General features: G+C 36.7%; 1 protein-coding gene across 1 annotated transcript in view; it reads right to left on the bottom strand.

The window, feature by feature from the left end:
* The window catches only part of LOC107696745 (kinesin-like protein KIF1A), a 74117-nt gene that overhangs the window by 15729 nt on the left and 41222 nt on the right, over positions 1-17166 (bottom strand). Inside the window, exons 27-39 of the mRNA XM_016497226.1 lie at positions 16344-16655; positions 12574-12692; positions 12076-12182; positions 11140-11275; positions 10475-10637; positions 10288-10378; positions 10083-10201; positions 9919-9974; positions 7343-7451; positions 6890-6956; positions 6676-6760; positions 6479-6584; positions 3664-3690 (exon numbers count right to left, since the gene is read on the bottom strand). Coding sequence (XP_016352712.1) covers positions 3664-3690; positions 6479-6584; positions 6676-6760; positions 6890-6956; positions 7343-7451; positions 9919-9974; positions 10083-10201; positions 10288-10378; positions 10475-10637; positions 11140-11275; positions 12076-12182; positions 12574-12692; positions 16344-16655 — 1497 coding nt within the window. The remainder of the gene's footprint in view (positions 1-3663; positions 3691-6478; positions 6585-6675; positions 6761-6889; positions 6957-7342; positions 7452-9918; positions 9975-10082; positions 10202-10287; positions 10379-10474; positions 10638-11139; positions 11276-12075; positions 12183-12573; positions 12693-16343; positions 16656-17166) is intronic.

Raw genomic sequence — 17166 nt, 5'->3', positions numbered from 1 at the left:
CTGACACATCCCATATATATATATATATATATATATATATATATATATATATATATGCTGAGTGTACAAGGGTGTACCTTTTAAAAGGTTAGGAAACAAACACAGACCTTCTCATAGAGATCACATTTAGAGGACACCCAACCAATCCATTTCTGATGTTATTGTTCGCTCCCAAACAACCACATAAATCAAGCTCAGCATACCAAGCAAGATGAGGGATTGTGAGGATAATTTCCACCTCCCATTTGCACATGATAAAAGAGATTTCCTGTTGTTTTAACTTCCCTTTCAATATTTCTTTCCCTTAAATTTCTTATATCAGCCAATCCAAACTACAACTCATGCGCTTGGCAAAATATACAGCGAGACATTTCTTTTTCAGTTTATTGGTTCTGCTTGCATCGAGGACCTAAATAACATTGAAGAATTGCTCATTGCACAGGGGTAAGAAAGCAAGCATGCTACCAATGAGGTAATGCTTGCATGGATTGTTGAGCTGCTGCACTCTGCTGGAAATTAAAATTGGTTTCTGTGACAACATGGATGGGAGGGAAATGCAGAGCTGTACTTAACTCCTCTGCAAACTCTTGTTGGGGTGCAAATAATGCTTACAGTACAGTTACCAAGGTGACAAGTGTGTACTAAGAATAATATCAAATGCTTTAAAGAGTCTTCGTACATTCCCAAATCCTATTATTGCTTTAAATTGGATAGATTTTTTATGTCCACAAATTGTCAAATTACAAAAAAGTCAATTATACTGTTGTAAAAATGCTACAGTAAAAACCTGCTAATTGGTCAACTGTAACTTTTCTCACAATATTCGGTAAATAAATAAATAAAAGCTGTGCACGAGTATTGAATATATAAATATATCGAATATACAATGTTTTATGAACAACCCATTTATGATGAACTCTAATTCATCATGTGGTATTTTTTATTATACCACCTGTATTATTATGGTGGTTATCAGTACATTTTAAAGTACAAAAGACGTTTTGGTAGTTCAAATAGATTGGTATTCTAACATTATGTCACAATATACAGTTGTAAAAGTTGTAAAATATACAGGCACCAATATGCCATCCTGTAATACTGGAAACATGTTCACAGTATTTTTTTTAAGTGAATTTCTGGCAACCACAGCTGCCAGTTTTAACAGTATATGTTTTGTGTAAACATATAATAGTTAGAAGAGGGTGTTGAATTGAATGTTACGATAAATACAATTCTCAGTGTGATCTGTAATAGCCCTGGTAAACTAAACAGTCCTGGCAGCACAACAAGAAAAACGGATTTGGATAATAATAACAATGCTCTCATACCCCTCTGTGGCGACACCACCCTTATATTTACAAACAAGCAGCTAATTCCTGGGATTACAGTTGTCCTGATTTTATAATTACAGTCTGCAGAACAAGCAGCTCTTAGAAATGTTTGCTCAAAGTCATTCAGGCAACACACAGTGTTTGAAATCTTCAAAGAAACACTGCCCCCTAGTGTTAAAAATAACAGCTACTCATGAGCAGAGAATGCCAAGGGGGGCTAACTGGCAATAAACGTGATTAAACCGAGCGGCAACCTCCCGCTCTCTCTCATGAAGCCAACAAGGAAGTGACTTAAACTGTAATTCATCGACTGGCCGCTAGAGGCTGGCTGCAAAAGGGAGTCAATCCCATAGACTCCCCATGTTAAAATTCCCAACTTTACAGCAGAAAAAAACATGTTTACAGCCTGGTTCAAAAAATGATTTTGGTCTATATAGCTAATTTTGCCCTTCATGACAACTGTGAGGGGGTGAATTTTTTTATAACTCATCCGTTTAAATTAGATTAAGCCTTAAAGTTCTGCATAATTAAGGGCGTGGCTACTTGAGTGACAGGTGGATTGCCGCTGCTGTCACCACCGTCGAGCTAGGTGGGCGTGGTTTCAGCAACCAGCTCCCGCCTCTTTGCCCATTTTCGATTATCCGGGAGTGACGCGCGGTGACGCGCTGCCAAGATGGCGACGGCTGGCTCCGCCTACTTTAGGCTTCAAAACGCTCGTCGGAAGTCTACGGGTTACGTCACGGACACTACGTCCATGTTTTTATACAGTCTATGGATTAAACGCATTTTTTTTCGTATGAGATCGTAAATCTCAGTAGACTAATGTAACACAAATTTTGTTCAGAGATTCATGATTAATACCGAAGTTAGCGGAGCACGCCATCCCGCCCATAAACAACACAGACCTAGTGTGTGGTTTGGCCAACAGTTATCGCCCCACACAGTTGTGTTTTACAGTGTTGCTTTGACATTTGTGATGGAACTTGATCTTCTTGCAGAACAGTATAAATGAAACCATACATTTTTTAATTAAAAGATGTCATCTAATTTGTTGAGCAAGAGCAATACATTTATGTGAGACTGATGGAGCATGTGTGGTAGGTAGCCCACATGAAAAAATACTATAGTAATTTATAGTATACTATAGTGTTTTTGAACCATACTATAGTAAAGTACTTGAATTAATTTGTTGTGGTAATTCTATAGTTACTGTGGTAATATAACAACTATAGTAACATAAACAAATTATTTTACCCAATACTGTACTAAGTTTTCTACAATTATAGTATACTACAATACACTACAGTTTACTGTAGTAAAAACAAAAGTATACTACAGTATTTATTACAGTTTATCAGTTCACTATAGTTAATACTACAGTATGCTGTAGCATTCATTAACAAAGTGTTGTAAATACTATGACATATACAGGATAATACACTTTACTATAGTATGGTTCAAAAACACTAGTATTTACTATAAATTACTATAGTATTTTTTCATGTGACTCGTTATTATTATTATTATTGTTTTTAATTCCTTTTTGTTTAAACTGGAGGAATATGATCAAGAAGTGAGTGACATAGAATACAAATTTATTTATAAAGTTATAAAAATGGTGTTTCTATTATGTTTCATTTGTGTCCAGTTTTTAAAATGTTTTAAGAACATTGGCTTTCGGTTACACAAATGTTAAGAAGACATTCCATTGCATCATTTCGCAAACATTATGGTAATCTTTAAACAGATCCTTTGAATGTTCTCTGAACATTCTGAAACAAGTAATATTTAAAAATAAATGTTTTACGAAAAAGTTCAGAACAATGTAAAAACTATGTAAAAACTTTTTTTTGTGTGTGTTAACATTTCGACAACATTATTAAAGGCCACATAACTTTAAACAAACATTCTGTTAACATTAACGGAAGAACATTTGTTCATATATTTGAGAACACCTTGCCAGAATGTTAGCCAAAGTTCTGAAAACATTCCTTGTTAGCTGGGAAGGTGACTATGATCTCTACCACACCTCCTGCAAATGACTCAGCCAAAACACAGCCCATACAAAAGTCAAGCCATGCAATCCAGTCACCCAGAGGTGCCAAAAAATTTCAAAAACATACAATACAAAACAGAAGCTTCACACACAAAAGCATTTCCATGGGAGCCAGAGTGAAATTCTCTCACATTTTCAGAAATAGTAGGAGGGAAGGAGAAAATAAATAGGCAAACCAACAAGAATGCAGAAAAAGCAATATTTGTGTGTGTGTGAGAGAGAGAGAGAGAGAGAGTGCGTATCTTATGAGAGGAAAGGGATTTGAAGGTAATATACCTAGGAATGTCCGAATCAAGAAACTGTCTGGAAAAACACAAGACAACATTCTGTTAGTGGACTAAAAAAATATTAGAATCAGAAGGTGTGAAGGCCCAGAAGCTTGTTTCCAATTATTTGACTTGTTGTTTGAATATAATATGGTTGTCAAGGCCTCTGCACAACTCTCCTGTCACATATTTGTCCTTGTTCCTTTGCATTGGTGCATGAATCCAGCTCAGTTACATGGTTTTATAGGTAGTGTGGACTATCTAGTGAAGACTTGTGGTTAAATCGCAGGAGAGGAGGTCACTGCTGCTTGAAACGGAAGGTTCGAATGATTCTTTTATGCGGTTTTGCATCAGTGGGGTTCAGGCGGACACATCTAATAATATATCTAATAATATATTATGATTTTATTTGAAGCATTTCATGTTTGCAAAGCCTGGATGCTGATATATGATGCCCATCTAAGGTGAAGTCCTAGTAATGCATTGTATATGACAAAATGCTTTGTTTGGCTGCTACAGCATAATGTGACATGAGAAACAGGGCCTATTGTTTACAATAACTAACATGATTAGAGAAAGTTAATGATGGATTTGATTAGTAAAGTATTCATAAATGAGCTTCTAGTGATTTTAAATGGTAAACATTCTTCTGAAATAAATCTTCACATGTAAATCAGAGCTACGTGATCGTGACTAGCAGAGATGCCAAGAACTCGATCCACTGTGTGGTTCAGTGAGCAGGTAGTTGAGTCTGAGCAATGGAGTGTGGACAGAGCGAATGGAATGAACAGATGAGAATGGATACAAATGCAGACCAGCATCAGATGGGAAGACTTGCACAACCAGCAAGGAGGTGAACTAGAGAACCATTTTTTCAATTCCCGAAGATAGTGAATTAATATTTTCAGATTGTTGGTTCAATAAATTGTGACCTCCTTCATCAAGGCTAATAAAACCACATTCTGTCTTACATGCAGTGGGAGAGGAATGATAATTATGAGTTTTATAAAACAGAAAAAGAGCAGCTGCATGGATTAGTCTGTCAGTCAAGCGATGCGTTAAAAGCATCCTGACCCCCTGCGGTTATGTCATGCAGCAATGTCTCCGCAATGATTAAACGCAATCCTACAGTTGGGAAAGAGGAGTGTTGAGAATTTGCGTTAAGATATTTTAAGCATTTATCAAGGCTTATTTTATCTGTGTACTATGCACTCTCAGAAATAAAAGCTGTCACTGGGGCATATCCTTTTCAAAAGGTACACCTTTGTACCTAAAGTATTGGTACAAAATTGTACCTTTTGAAAAGGTACTGCCCCAGTGACAGCTTTTGAATTAAATGACTTTTGAAAGAGTCAGATTTTTGGAAGCAAAATCTGTTGAGATTCATTTTTGCATGAACAAGTTGTTTGGAGCTACTACCATAGCTAGCCAAATGCTAACCGTTTAATTTTCAGTAACTTACAATCTTACTATCAACTTTTTAGATAAAAAAGTGATATACTTGCACAATGTAAATCTAAAAAAAGATAAATAAAAATACCGCAGCCGTTCAGGTTAGGTTTTTATATACTGTCCAATTCTGATCCTATAATATTCCTCATGTAATATGTCAAATTAAAACAGTACTTACACTGTCATTCATAAATAACTTTTTTTTTTTCCAATTTACTTACACTACCATTCAAAAAAAATACTTAGGATGCATCGATTTTAACAGTAAATACATTTATAATGTTACAAAAGATTTCTATTTCAAATAAATGCTGATCTTTTGAACTATCCTGATAAAAAAGTATCACGGTTTCCACAAAAATATTAAGCAGCACAAATGTTTTCAACATTGTTATTAATAATAATGTTTCCTGACCACCAAAAATCAGCATATTAGAATGATTTCTGAAGGATCATGTGACACTGAAGACTGGAGTAATGGCCGCTGAAAATTCAGCTTTGCCATATATTAGAAAACAGTTATTTTAATAAATAAATTATAATAATATTTCACAGCGTTACTGTTTTGATCAAATAATTGCAGCCTTGTTAAGCATAAGGGACTTCTTTAAAAAAAATTCAAAAAACATTAAAAAAAAAAATCGTATAGACCCCAAACTTTTGAACGGTAGTATACTTTTAAGATCCCCTAACCTTTTGTTTTGACTTCTTTTGGAGTTCTTTTTGGAGTTCCCTTAACTGGATGATCAGACTCTCCCAAACCCATAATGTGCACCTAAAAGCCTCAATATGGCAATACTAGTAAGTGCCAGTTGTCAGCCACCTCAACCATGCAGCGACTTATGGTATGTTTGTGTAAAGGAACATAAAAGTGTGAATATACTTCTTGTCTTTATCTAAGGCTGGCGCTGTGGCTGTGCTGTTTGATTTTGAATCACTCCCTTGAGACAGGACTTTAAGAGCTGTTTTGAAAGTTTGGTTCACTGACTCATTTCTCTTTGGCAAAAACTCATTGCTTTAAAGTTGTGCAGAGAACTGTTTGTCACAGGCTTGGCTCCAGCTCTCAGATCATGAGCCAAGGCTGAGGAGAGAGTCGTATTAAGTACAGCAATCACTAAAATGGAGACCTGGTATTAAAAAGAGTGTAGTGGGAAACAGCCAAAGTTAAGAAAATCTGCTACTGAGTGTTCTTAAGGAGAAAAAAGGCTTCATGACAGAAGAATAAAACTCCCTTTGGAGGTGTTCTTCAAATATAAAATGACAAGCATAACTTTCAAGATGTCTTATGTTTAGTGTTAAAGACATGAGAAAGTCAATTCTATTTGTAAACTTCTAAACTGGTCTTGTTATATTTATTAGGGTTGGGAATGTACCTGTCATCATGTGCGGGACGGATGTATCCTGCAGACAGTATGTTGAGAGAGAGAATATTGGGGTCGATGATTGTCTCATCTGCTTCAGGCGTGTTCCGGATGCGCCCTGTCAAACACAAAATACATCCCATATGTTGAATATCATCAGATTTCACTTTGGTTTGCGCATAAGCATTTACATTTGAGCCCAAACTCACCTACAACCAGCTCTCGCACTTCCTTCCACTTAATATCTCTTCCTGACTCATGTACTATGGTGACTGTGACTCTCCTTTGGATGCCCTGTTATGTAAATGTTGTGTTATTTTATGTTATTATTAATTTTGAAATCTAATGTTAAAATAAACAGTATGAGAGAAAATAACAAAATGGAAAGGGAAATAGAAAAAAAAATAAATAAATTCCCAGTACCTGATGTAACATGAAAGTGCCATGGCAGGGCATGCCTACCCGGTGGTCCACTACGGCTGGGATATAGCTGGAAGGGAAAGATATGTGTCATATACAATAACCAGCACTGTCACTCTTTCCTGGATATAAAAACTGAACACAACATGTACAAGGGTTTACAAAACCAATAGACTGAATATTATAATAATGTAATAATATGTATATATTTAAATATATATACAAATATATCTTAAACTATGTATTGTATAATATTTAGTTTTTTATTAATTAAATTGAATGCTAAAAAAGAACTGATCTTTCTTATGACATATTTGTTTTCAAATAAGGTACCATATGACAAATTCATTCAATCACTTTTACAGGCCCCAGTAAAGACAGTAATCGATTTTACAATCTATTCTACTCAGACGACAATTTAAAGTGAAAAGGTCAATGGTTATACAAGACACTTACTCTCCATTGGCCTCTAGCTCACAGATTTCAAAGAAGACCATCAGGTCATATTTACAGTGGCACGGTCCTGCCGTGGGTCGTGTGAGAGCTGTCAGTTTGGTGGCAGGTACTATGCAGAAAGCAGAGGAAGACAGAGCGGGAAAGAACGTCAAATCAATACCGAGTTAATCATAGACCAATGGATATAAAAATTCAATGGCAGATGAAAGGGATACTAGAGTTTCACAGGAGAGAGCAAGATATGCACCACAGCATAAGAGGAGGAATAGACCATAGTTAGAGAGGAGCAGGAGTGGGAGATCAGGAGTCCGATGTAAAGGCACACTGCTGTTAAGATGAATAAAGTCATGTGAATTACAGTGATCCCTGAACGTCTGCACATGCCAAGCAGAATTATTACAGGAATAATTCACCCTAAAATGAAAAATTACTTTCTTTCTTCCCTGGAACATAAAAGGTGAATTTCTGAAGAATATTCTGGCCACTTTCTTCCATGTAAGTTAACAAGGACTAGGGCTATCGAACAACAAAATTACCAAAAAAACAGCACCATAAAGGTATCATGAAAGTTATTCATTCATAACTCATATTACAAGCCTTGTTAATTCATATGATAGCTACATATTGAGATGAAACAGAGAACCAGATTAGTGATTCATTTAACTAGACGCAATATACAAAGCTAATTGAAAGAAATCAGACTTCTATACTTCTTTCATGTGCTTACATGAACAAGATGTCAAGATATTGTGCGGCCTCGTAAGGTTTTTTTTTTTGGTGCTTTTTTAGAGTCATTTTGGAGTTTGACAGCCCCCGTCCACATTCATTTACATTATATTGAAAAAAAAACTGATCAAAACTTTATTTTGAAGTTCCACAGAAAAACAAAAGCCGTGCAGTTTTGAATAAGATGAAGTGAGTAAATTATGACAGAATTTTAATTTGAGGATGAACTTTTCCTTTAACTCACACTTAACTAATACATATCATTATGAATACTTATCATAATTTTTTTTTTTCAATTTTTCTCTTTCTGTAAGACAAACCAGTGAATATGATACTGTATATCCAGAGACAAGAAATCTAATAAAAACTAACAACCAATAACCAAATATTTAATAATAATGACCCAAAACTACTATCCTGCAGATATTAAGGGACCACTGCATCATCAAGCACAGTTTCAAGTGACAGAACCAGATTTACTCAGGCACTGATACATTCTTATTCAAGCACTATTCATCAGTTTATTTCTGGTGAATGGTGTCAGAGAAAAAGGCTAGAATTGTCCATCTGCTTGATGAGGTTTGTATGGAGAGGCTGAGGGAGAGAAAAAGACATACACCCACACACAGTATTAACAGGCCGAAACGCAGTCCCTGGAACAAAGCGTCCTTCAGTCTGTCAATGCAGAGAGTTTGTGTGACTCCCAGTGAATTGGGGAAAGTGAGTGGACACTTTGTCTAAATATCACTTATTTTTATGTTGAAAAAATCCAAGAAAATGTCCAAGTATAATTTGGAATAATTTAATAAAAGTTTGGAATAATTATGTTTTTCCAGATTGTCTCTTATGTTTACCAAGGCTGCATTTATTTGATAATATTGTTACAATTGAAAGTAACTGTTTTCGATTTTAATACATTTTAAAATGCAATTTACTCTTGTGATGGCAAAGCTGAATTTTCAGCAGCCATTACTCTAGTGCCACGTGATCCTTCAGAAATCATTCTAATATGCTGATGTGGTGCTCAAGAAATGTTTCTTTTCAATGTTAAAAATAGCTGTGCTGCTTGATATTTTTATGGAAACAGAGATACATTACCATTCAAAAGTTCTGAGTAAGTATGAAAAAAGGGGGAAAAAATACTTTTATTAATCAAGGACGCGTTAAATTGATCAAAAGTGACAGTAAAGAGATTTATAATGTTACTAAAGGTTTCTATTTCAAATTAATGCTGTTCTTTTGAACTTTCTATTCATCAAAGAGTCTGAAAAAAGTACCACTTTTTCTATACAAATATTAAGCAGCAGCACAAACATTTTCCACATGATAAGAGATGTTTCTTAATCAAATTGTATATGTTATGTTATGTTATATTATTACAAGTGCATTAGACAGACCAGAGGTTCAGTTTCAGGGACATTCTTTGGCCTTAGGCACTCAGAACCATTACAGACCCGGCTTCTGCGCTTTTATTACTGAACAGATAGACAAGGGTGGGGCCGGCAGTCCGGCTTGCTCCTCCCCCTCAAGGAGGTAGGAAACAGCCACGCCTGCTGCATTGAGGGCGTGGCTTGACAGTGAGTCCACCAGAGCCCCACTGAAGACCTCTGGCAGCAGGTGGCGAATCAGCTCCAGGTTCTTCTCCCGATCAGGAGGGGTGTCGTTATCTGCAGCTATACCCACCACCAACAACATAAAGACTGTGACATGGGCACATGAACCCCAAACAGCAACATAAAAAAGGCAATACAACGACGAAGCAAAGAATATGTGCTAAACAGCTTCAGCCTGGCAGGACACATCTATGTTAATGTTCATAAAAAATGGTCATATACATTCATTGCCCTCACCTGGTTTGGAAAGAGGCATGACTCTCGGGAACTGTCGTCTGCATGGGCGCAACGGGCTGAAAAAAAAATTCTGGCTGTCATTTCAGTATATTTGATGGATGAATCCAGACATTTGTAGCATGCATTAATCAGAGTTGGAAATAATAAATATCGCCAGGATCTACCTAATGAGATCCTTGCAGAGCGAAGGGAAAGGCTGCTTCTGGTAATGTCCAAACACTTCAAACACGATTGGCTGAGTCTTTATGTACTCTATAAAGGACTTAGTCACTTCCACGGCAATCTGGAAAATCAGAGAAACAAGTGTTTTACCCTCAGTCTAATAAAAACAGTGTGACGTGGAGCTGTGTGTTACAGTTTAAAACTCACATTCTGCGCATGATAGAAGCCAAGTGGTGGACCACGTCCAGTGTTCTTCAACGGCTCTGTGGAAAACGCTTCATCGTGCCTGTGAATAAAACTACAAACGAGGAGTTTAAAAAAAGTAAATTAGATACAGAACAATGACAAATGTCCGCTAGTGGAAACAGACTTCAGAACAGAACAGAGCACTTACTTGAACTGGCAGAATATGTCTGCGTATTCTGCGGATATGCTTGACGCCTGCAGCACAGTAACTCTGAATGTAAAGGCTTCTCCGATCCTCAAGTGATCCAGAGCGCCATCCAGTACGCCATCAAGACCGGTTTTGACAGGGCTGTCCAGCTCCTCTGTGTTAGCTATGAAAAAACACATGAAAGAAAAGATGTCAAGTCAAAGAAATATGAAAACTCCATGGGACAGCTGAAACTGGCATTTAGATTCAGACTTCAGAAACACAAAGTTGTAGGTCATGTTTCCACTTACACACACTACTGTTAATACTTTTATTCATACTTTTACTTTTTTTTTAATTTGATCAAAAGAGGCAGTAAAGACAATGATTTCTATTGCAAATAAATGCTGTTCTTTCTATTCATAAAGGAATCCTGAAACCATTTATCATGGTTTCCATAAAAAAATATTAAGCTGTACAACTGTTTTTAACTGTGATAATAAGTATATAATAGGTTTCTTGAGCATATTAAATGTATTCAAATAGAAAAAGTTATTTTAAATGACTGTTTTACTTGTTTTTGATCAAATAAACATAGCCTTGGTAAGCATAAAAGACAAAAACATCACCCAATGATGTAATCACAATTTTCATTTAATATTTTCCGAATGTTCTCTGTTTCTTACTTGCACAGGTATTATTGTTGACCTCATCTGCTGACAGTGACATCTCTGCATTTTGGCCCTCACCCTCCACAATTCGCAGCTCTTCCTGAGATACAGCAGCACGTGAAAGACCAGAAGGACAGGATTCTGACTGGAACTGATCAACAGGAAAGAGAAATACCTTAAGTAAGATGCCGTCGTATGAATATCCACATTGACAAGTGTCCAGTGTACATTGTACTTTCGAGCAATGAATTCACATGTTCCTCTTCAGGAACTCGAGCTACGTCGAAAACGCTAGGGGAACGCCTTCTGCGACCCACGCTGGAACGAGACGCTGCGTCTCGGTGCCATACTTCCGGCGTCCCTGCCGGCGCTTGCTTCATTCCTAGAAGCTGACGCTGGCTCCGCCGCACGTGCTTTTATAGCTTCCTGGTCATGACGTCATCCGCCGTGACGTCCCGTTCAGCTATTGGACTCATTTCACATGTGATTCAGAGCGTGGGTCGCAGAAGGCGTTCCCCTAGCGTTTTCGACGCAGCGTCTCGTTCCCTCGAGGAACTAGGGTTACATACGTAACCTGAGACGTTTTTTTTCCATGACTGGACTATAATTAGCAAACCTAGAAAAGCTTATATTGGCTATGCAGATTTCCATGACTTTATCATGACCTTTTAAGATTTAATTAATTTCCATGATTTTCCAGGATTGGAGACAGCACTTTTAAATTCTCGGATGTTTCCAGGTTTTATAGGACCATAAGAACTCTGCTGTGTTCTGAATGCTGGTTCTCAGCATCTCCAAAAGGCTACAATCATACTGGTCAACCAGCTTGACAAGAAAGACCATTTAAGCTAGTAAAAAGCCTGGACTGGCACTGAAATTTAAGCTGGCCTCTTCAGCTTGGTCTACCCTTCCTGTAAAATTGCTTCATTATAAGTGTTTAAATGTAAATACCTTCTCAAACTGTTGGTCTTCAAAAGAAATCTTGGCAGTGCCTGACTGTCGGACACCAGAGCCATAGTCTGGTGCCTCTTCATCAGCTGGAGGAAAAACCAGAGCACCTTCACATCACTTCCTCAAGAAGTCACACACAGTTTGCCCTTCATACTATATATACAATCCCTCTGGCCTACATACATCCTCTAACACCAAAAAAAAAATTCTGTTCCCTTAAACTAATGATATATCACTACATATCGGCCATCTACATATATATATATAGACATACACATATACATTTAATTTATTGAATATTAAATTGTGCATGATCATTTCCCCTGATTTTACATTTACATTACTACTGTCATTAATTAACTTAAAATTAATCTTTAAAAATACTATTAATTTAAATGTAATTGATTCAATGCTTTGATACTACACATTGTAATGATAGATGGAAATATGTATCACTCACCAGTAGGTTCTGCAAGACACTTGCAGTCCTAATCTTACCTGATATTGCCTGTACAGCTACTCTGAGGAAACCTTTGACCTCTCCCTTCTCATTGACAATGGCAACCCGATGGACCAAGGGCACAGGATAGAGCAGATTACTCAAATACACAAATGTCCTAAAGGAGAGAGGGAAGAACAAAATGTGTGTCCAAGGGATCGACTGTACAGCAAACAGGACAAACACAACATTGAGCAACATACAGACACAAGCAGGCACTGCTGTGGCCCTGGACATGATTATTCCTCACAGATCAGGCTACATGATATAAAACAGGTAGGTGTGAGTATTTTTAACTGATTTTGGGTGAGTTTAAGAAGCATGGGATTGAAGTGAAGATAAACCCTAAAAACAATACAGAAAAGAAATCTGAGACCACATTTTAAAAATTGGGGATTACTTTCATTGAAAACTATATAATAAACAAAGGTTAAGGATTTTGAAAAACGTAATACACACTATGGCTCAAAAGCTTTTGTTTTTTTTGTTTTAAAGAAATTAATATTTGTATTCGGCAAGGATGCATTAAATTCATCATATGTAAAATTTATGATATTGCAAAAGATTTCTATTTCAAATAAATGATTCTGATTCTGAAAAAAAATGTATCACGATTTCCACAAAAATAGTAAGAAGCACAACTGTTTTCAACATTGATAATAATAATACTAATAATAAATATTTCTTAAACACATCAGCATGTTAGAATGATTTCTGAAGGATCATGATACACAGAAGTCTGGAGTAATTGTTGCTGAAAATTCAGCTTTGCCATCACAGGAATAAATTACAATTTAAAATATATTTTAACAGAAAATATTTATTTCAAATTCTAATATTTTACAATATAACTGTTTTACTGTATTTTACATCAAATAAATGCAGCATTGGTGAACATAAGTTCTTTCAAAAACAATAAAATATCTTACCCACCCCAAACTTTTTAACGGTAATGTAAATAAAGAAATGCTTAAGATTTCATACTATTTCTACTGCAAGTAACACTGAACAAAAAGTACACTTTGAACAAAAGGTCCCGTTTTCTTGCTTCCACACAAGACGTTTTGGAACAAAACATGCTGAAAATAATGTTAATTTCTCAATTCAGTCTTTCACTCAAATTAATGTACTGATAACATTATTTGTAAATGTGTAGCAAAAAAAGTAAAGCATTTTGACTAGTGATCTCACATTTTTGGACTTCACTATATGTGTCAAATGTACAATATATTACATGGAGTGACTCGTGTTTTTGTGTGAATGATTGTGGGGAATTTGGATAATCCTGATATCCTTGATCAGAACCAGAAATAGGACTGTTTATATGTTTATTTAAAAACCAAAGATAGAAAAAAAAAGATATATAGTTGATATTGATAATTAACAGTTTTAAATCTCAACCCTAACTCTGTTTGTTCTTAATCCATCTTCCGTCAAGGACTACATTGCCCATCCTCCATGTGTAGACGATATGGTAGTGCTGAACAAAAAAGGGGTTTTGGTGAGGTATAAAAAAGCATGCTTGTGACAAAAAAGGTGAAAGAGAAGACATAAAATGTAACAGTACTGGACAATGTGAGCGTGAACAGACAATACCATTAGCAAATACCAAAAAATAGGTAAATAAGACCATACTGTCACAAATGTGCAGTGCATTGCACAAGCGCAACTTAAAAGAGTGAGCCAATTCATCAAAGGTTTCCATGTAAAATCTCACAAAAAAGGTCGAAATACGGCATATGATCTCACATGCCCAGAAGAGAGACAGCTGTGCTAGAAACCAGCTCTTTCATCTTGAGATATGTGAACACTCGAAGTAACCAAACGGCTGTAATATGGGAACCAATTAGTAAGTCATTAGATGAATAGCTATTTTCTCATTCATCAGACATTCGTGCCATGTAACTAAAATCTGGTCTTGTTTGTTTCTGCGGTACACAAAACAAACATCTAATATGAGTGTTTGGAGATAGCACTTCAGCAAATTAATGAAAAGAGACAGTAAAGACATTTATAATATTACTGTCACCGACGATCACCAACTGGAGTGAACTGGTTGTCCACTAGAGGGCACTCAATCCCAGACTTCTTCCACTCTATCAAGGACTTAATTACCCATAATCCTCTACCCGGTTTCATCAGCACTCATTGTTTGCACATGTGTCTCATTAGCATGGTCAGCTCAAGTCTGGTCATTCTTATGGTATTTTCAAAACCATAGCTTTTTCTATGCGGTTTGGCCATTCGTCCACACGCAAACGTACCCCTTTGAAGAAGTGATGCGGTGCATGTAAAGCTGGGACACAGACCTTGGCGTGACACGAGAGCCATAGCTGCGCTGGGTGGTGCCGCTGACATCCAGCCAATTCTGATTTCAATGATCACAATCATTAGGTCGAAATGAAACCCAGAAGCTCAAGGTGTGTGTCTGCAGCGATCAGATGAAATGTATGATAATGGGAGAAGACGGGGTAAAGTCCAGACATGCTGACTAAAATCCAGGAATCCTTCCCATGGGAAAGACAAAATCACATAAGAGATCTTTTTTAATATCGTAGAGGTTTCTGCTAAAGCAATGAGATGAAAATCAAGTGGAGACTTACTCCTCAGATTTTTCTTCTGAACTAAAGACCCTTATAATCTCACTTGTCTCCTCAAGAGATTTCATCAACGTCACAAACAGATTTACCAGAAGGGTCATTGACAAATAAGAGCAGCCAAGGTAAATAAAAGTAAAGTCTTTTTAAAAAATTGTTTAAAACACATGTGCTCTCAATGCTTAGAAATGTATTCAAGTTGCTTTCATAAGATGACATCTGGTGTAACCATCAAATAAAAAGTGTGCACATCTTAAAAATTCTTTTCAAAACAAGTTTTCCAATATATATATTTTTTGAGGTTAAAAATATTTTTGGACATATATCATGAATTATTAATTCACAAATATCATGGGTTTTTTTCGCATCATGTGTCAACCTGAACAAACCCATTATGACTTGAAATAACTTTAACTCATCATACAGTAAATACGTCAAATTACTTTATATTTTAATAGACTTAACACACAGTCATGAGGGTCTGCAGGGGTCCTCTCTATGATATCATTTCCTGTTTTATTTCTGCATATTGATCACACCACGTGACTTTAATTTGACAAACAATGTTTTTAAAATATTTCAAAATATTATGTCAAACTACCTTGGATTTTATTATAGTTTTATAATTTATATTTATAATATCATATTTATTATATTTTTAGATTTTCTTTTCTGAGTACTTTCTGAGTACATTTTTATTCACGTCATTGACCAAACACCAAAATCAACAGTCAGAGAGAAAAAAAAAACCCTCAATAAATTCAACATTCTCCTTTGTCCATTTATTTCATAGCTCTGTATTTATTGGTACTGGAGGTCAACAACAGTCTCAATTGTGTCTACTTTACACTTCTTTATCTTAAAGTTCACCCAGAAGAGATGAACAGAGTAATTTTAAATTCAATTTATTCTCATTGTGTGTGCCTCTGTGTATGTGTGTATACACTCTCATCCTTTATGCATATGTCTAGCATACACCTTTTTCAGGTGTGTGTTTGTATAAATATAAGCGTTGTCATTAAATAAGCAAAAATGTTTCAAGTTTAAGTGTTTATATATTTATCTCCGTGAGTGCTGTGCACACACAATGTGTTTAAAAAAGGAAGCGCAACCCAGTCTCAGTGTGAAAGAGCTAGTTTCCTTTCCCAGCACGCTCCTGAAACCTCACCAACCTTCCCACTACACTGAACAATGGCGAGCGATCGTAAAACGGGTCCTCAGCTTTGCCGGAGCTTCTGCAGAGCTCTCCCTCATCATCATCATCATCCTCATCCTCATCCTCCCCCTCCTCCTCCTCAATATCCGAGCATGGGTCATCCGATAAGAAATCATCGTCCAAGTCATCCAGCTCTGTCCCCAATCTCTTGTCAGGCCATGACTGGACCAGCTCAGTGATTTCAGAGGTTGATGTGGGCTCAGAGGGGGTGGGGGAGGAGTTTGGGTCGCTCGCTTGCTCACTAAGGCATGTGGAGAAAAGGGGGTTTCTGGTGTAGCCAAAGACACGGGAGCCCAGTTAGTATGAGGGGCCATCTGTCTATTTAACGCTTTCTGCTCGCAAGTGGGTAAGTAAACACTTTTAATCGGGCAACAAAGTAGCTGGGTCATGGGGATACAAGACATACACAACCTAAAAAAACACTCATCAGTAATGTGAATAGCGGCCTATGTAACAGGATTCTTTAAGAATGTCCAATATTACACTTCCTTGTATTTTCAAAACCATAGCTTTTTCTATGCGGTTTGGCCATTCGTCCACACGCAAACGTAGCACCAGGTCACTGAAACCGAACATTTTTGAAAACTCCTGCCAGGGTGAAGATTTTCAAAAACTCCGGTTGTAGCGTTATTGTGTAGACAGCGAAACCGGAGATTTTGGCTTGTGACGTCGGAGCATGCGCTATTATCGCCGCCTACTGGACAACTTTTTCAGGCTTCTGATTAGCCAACATGGCTTTACGGCTGAGATTATATCGCCACCTGTTGGCTTGGCATGCT

Source organism: Sinocyclocheilus anshuiensis, unplaced genomic scaffold, assembly GCF_001515605.1.
Source record: "Sinocyclocheilus anshuiensis isolate Anshui unplaced genomic scaffold, SAMN03320099.WGS_v1.1 scaffold999, whole genome shotgun sequence".
NCBI lineage: Eukaryota > Metazoa > Chordata > Actinopteri > Cypriniformes > Cyprinidae > Sinocyclocheilus > Sinocyclocheilus anshuiensis.
The sequence above is the reverse complement of the archived record's forward strand: the minus strand, read 5'-3'. Positions and strand labels throughout refer to the sequence as shown.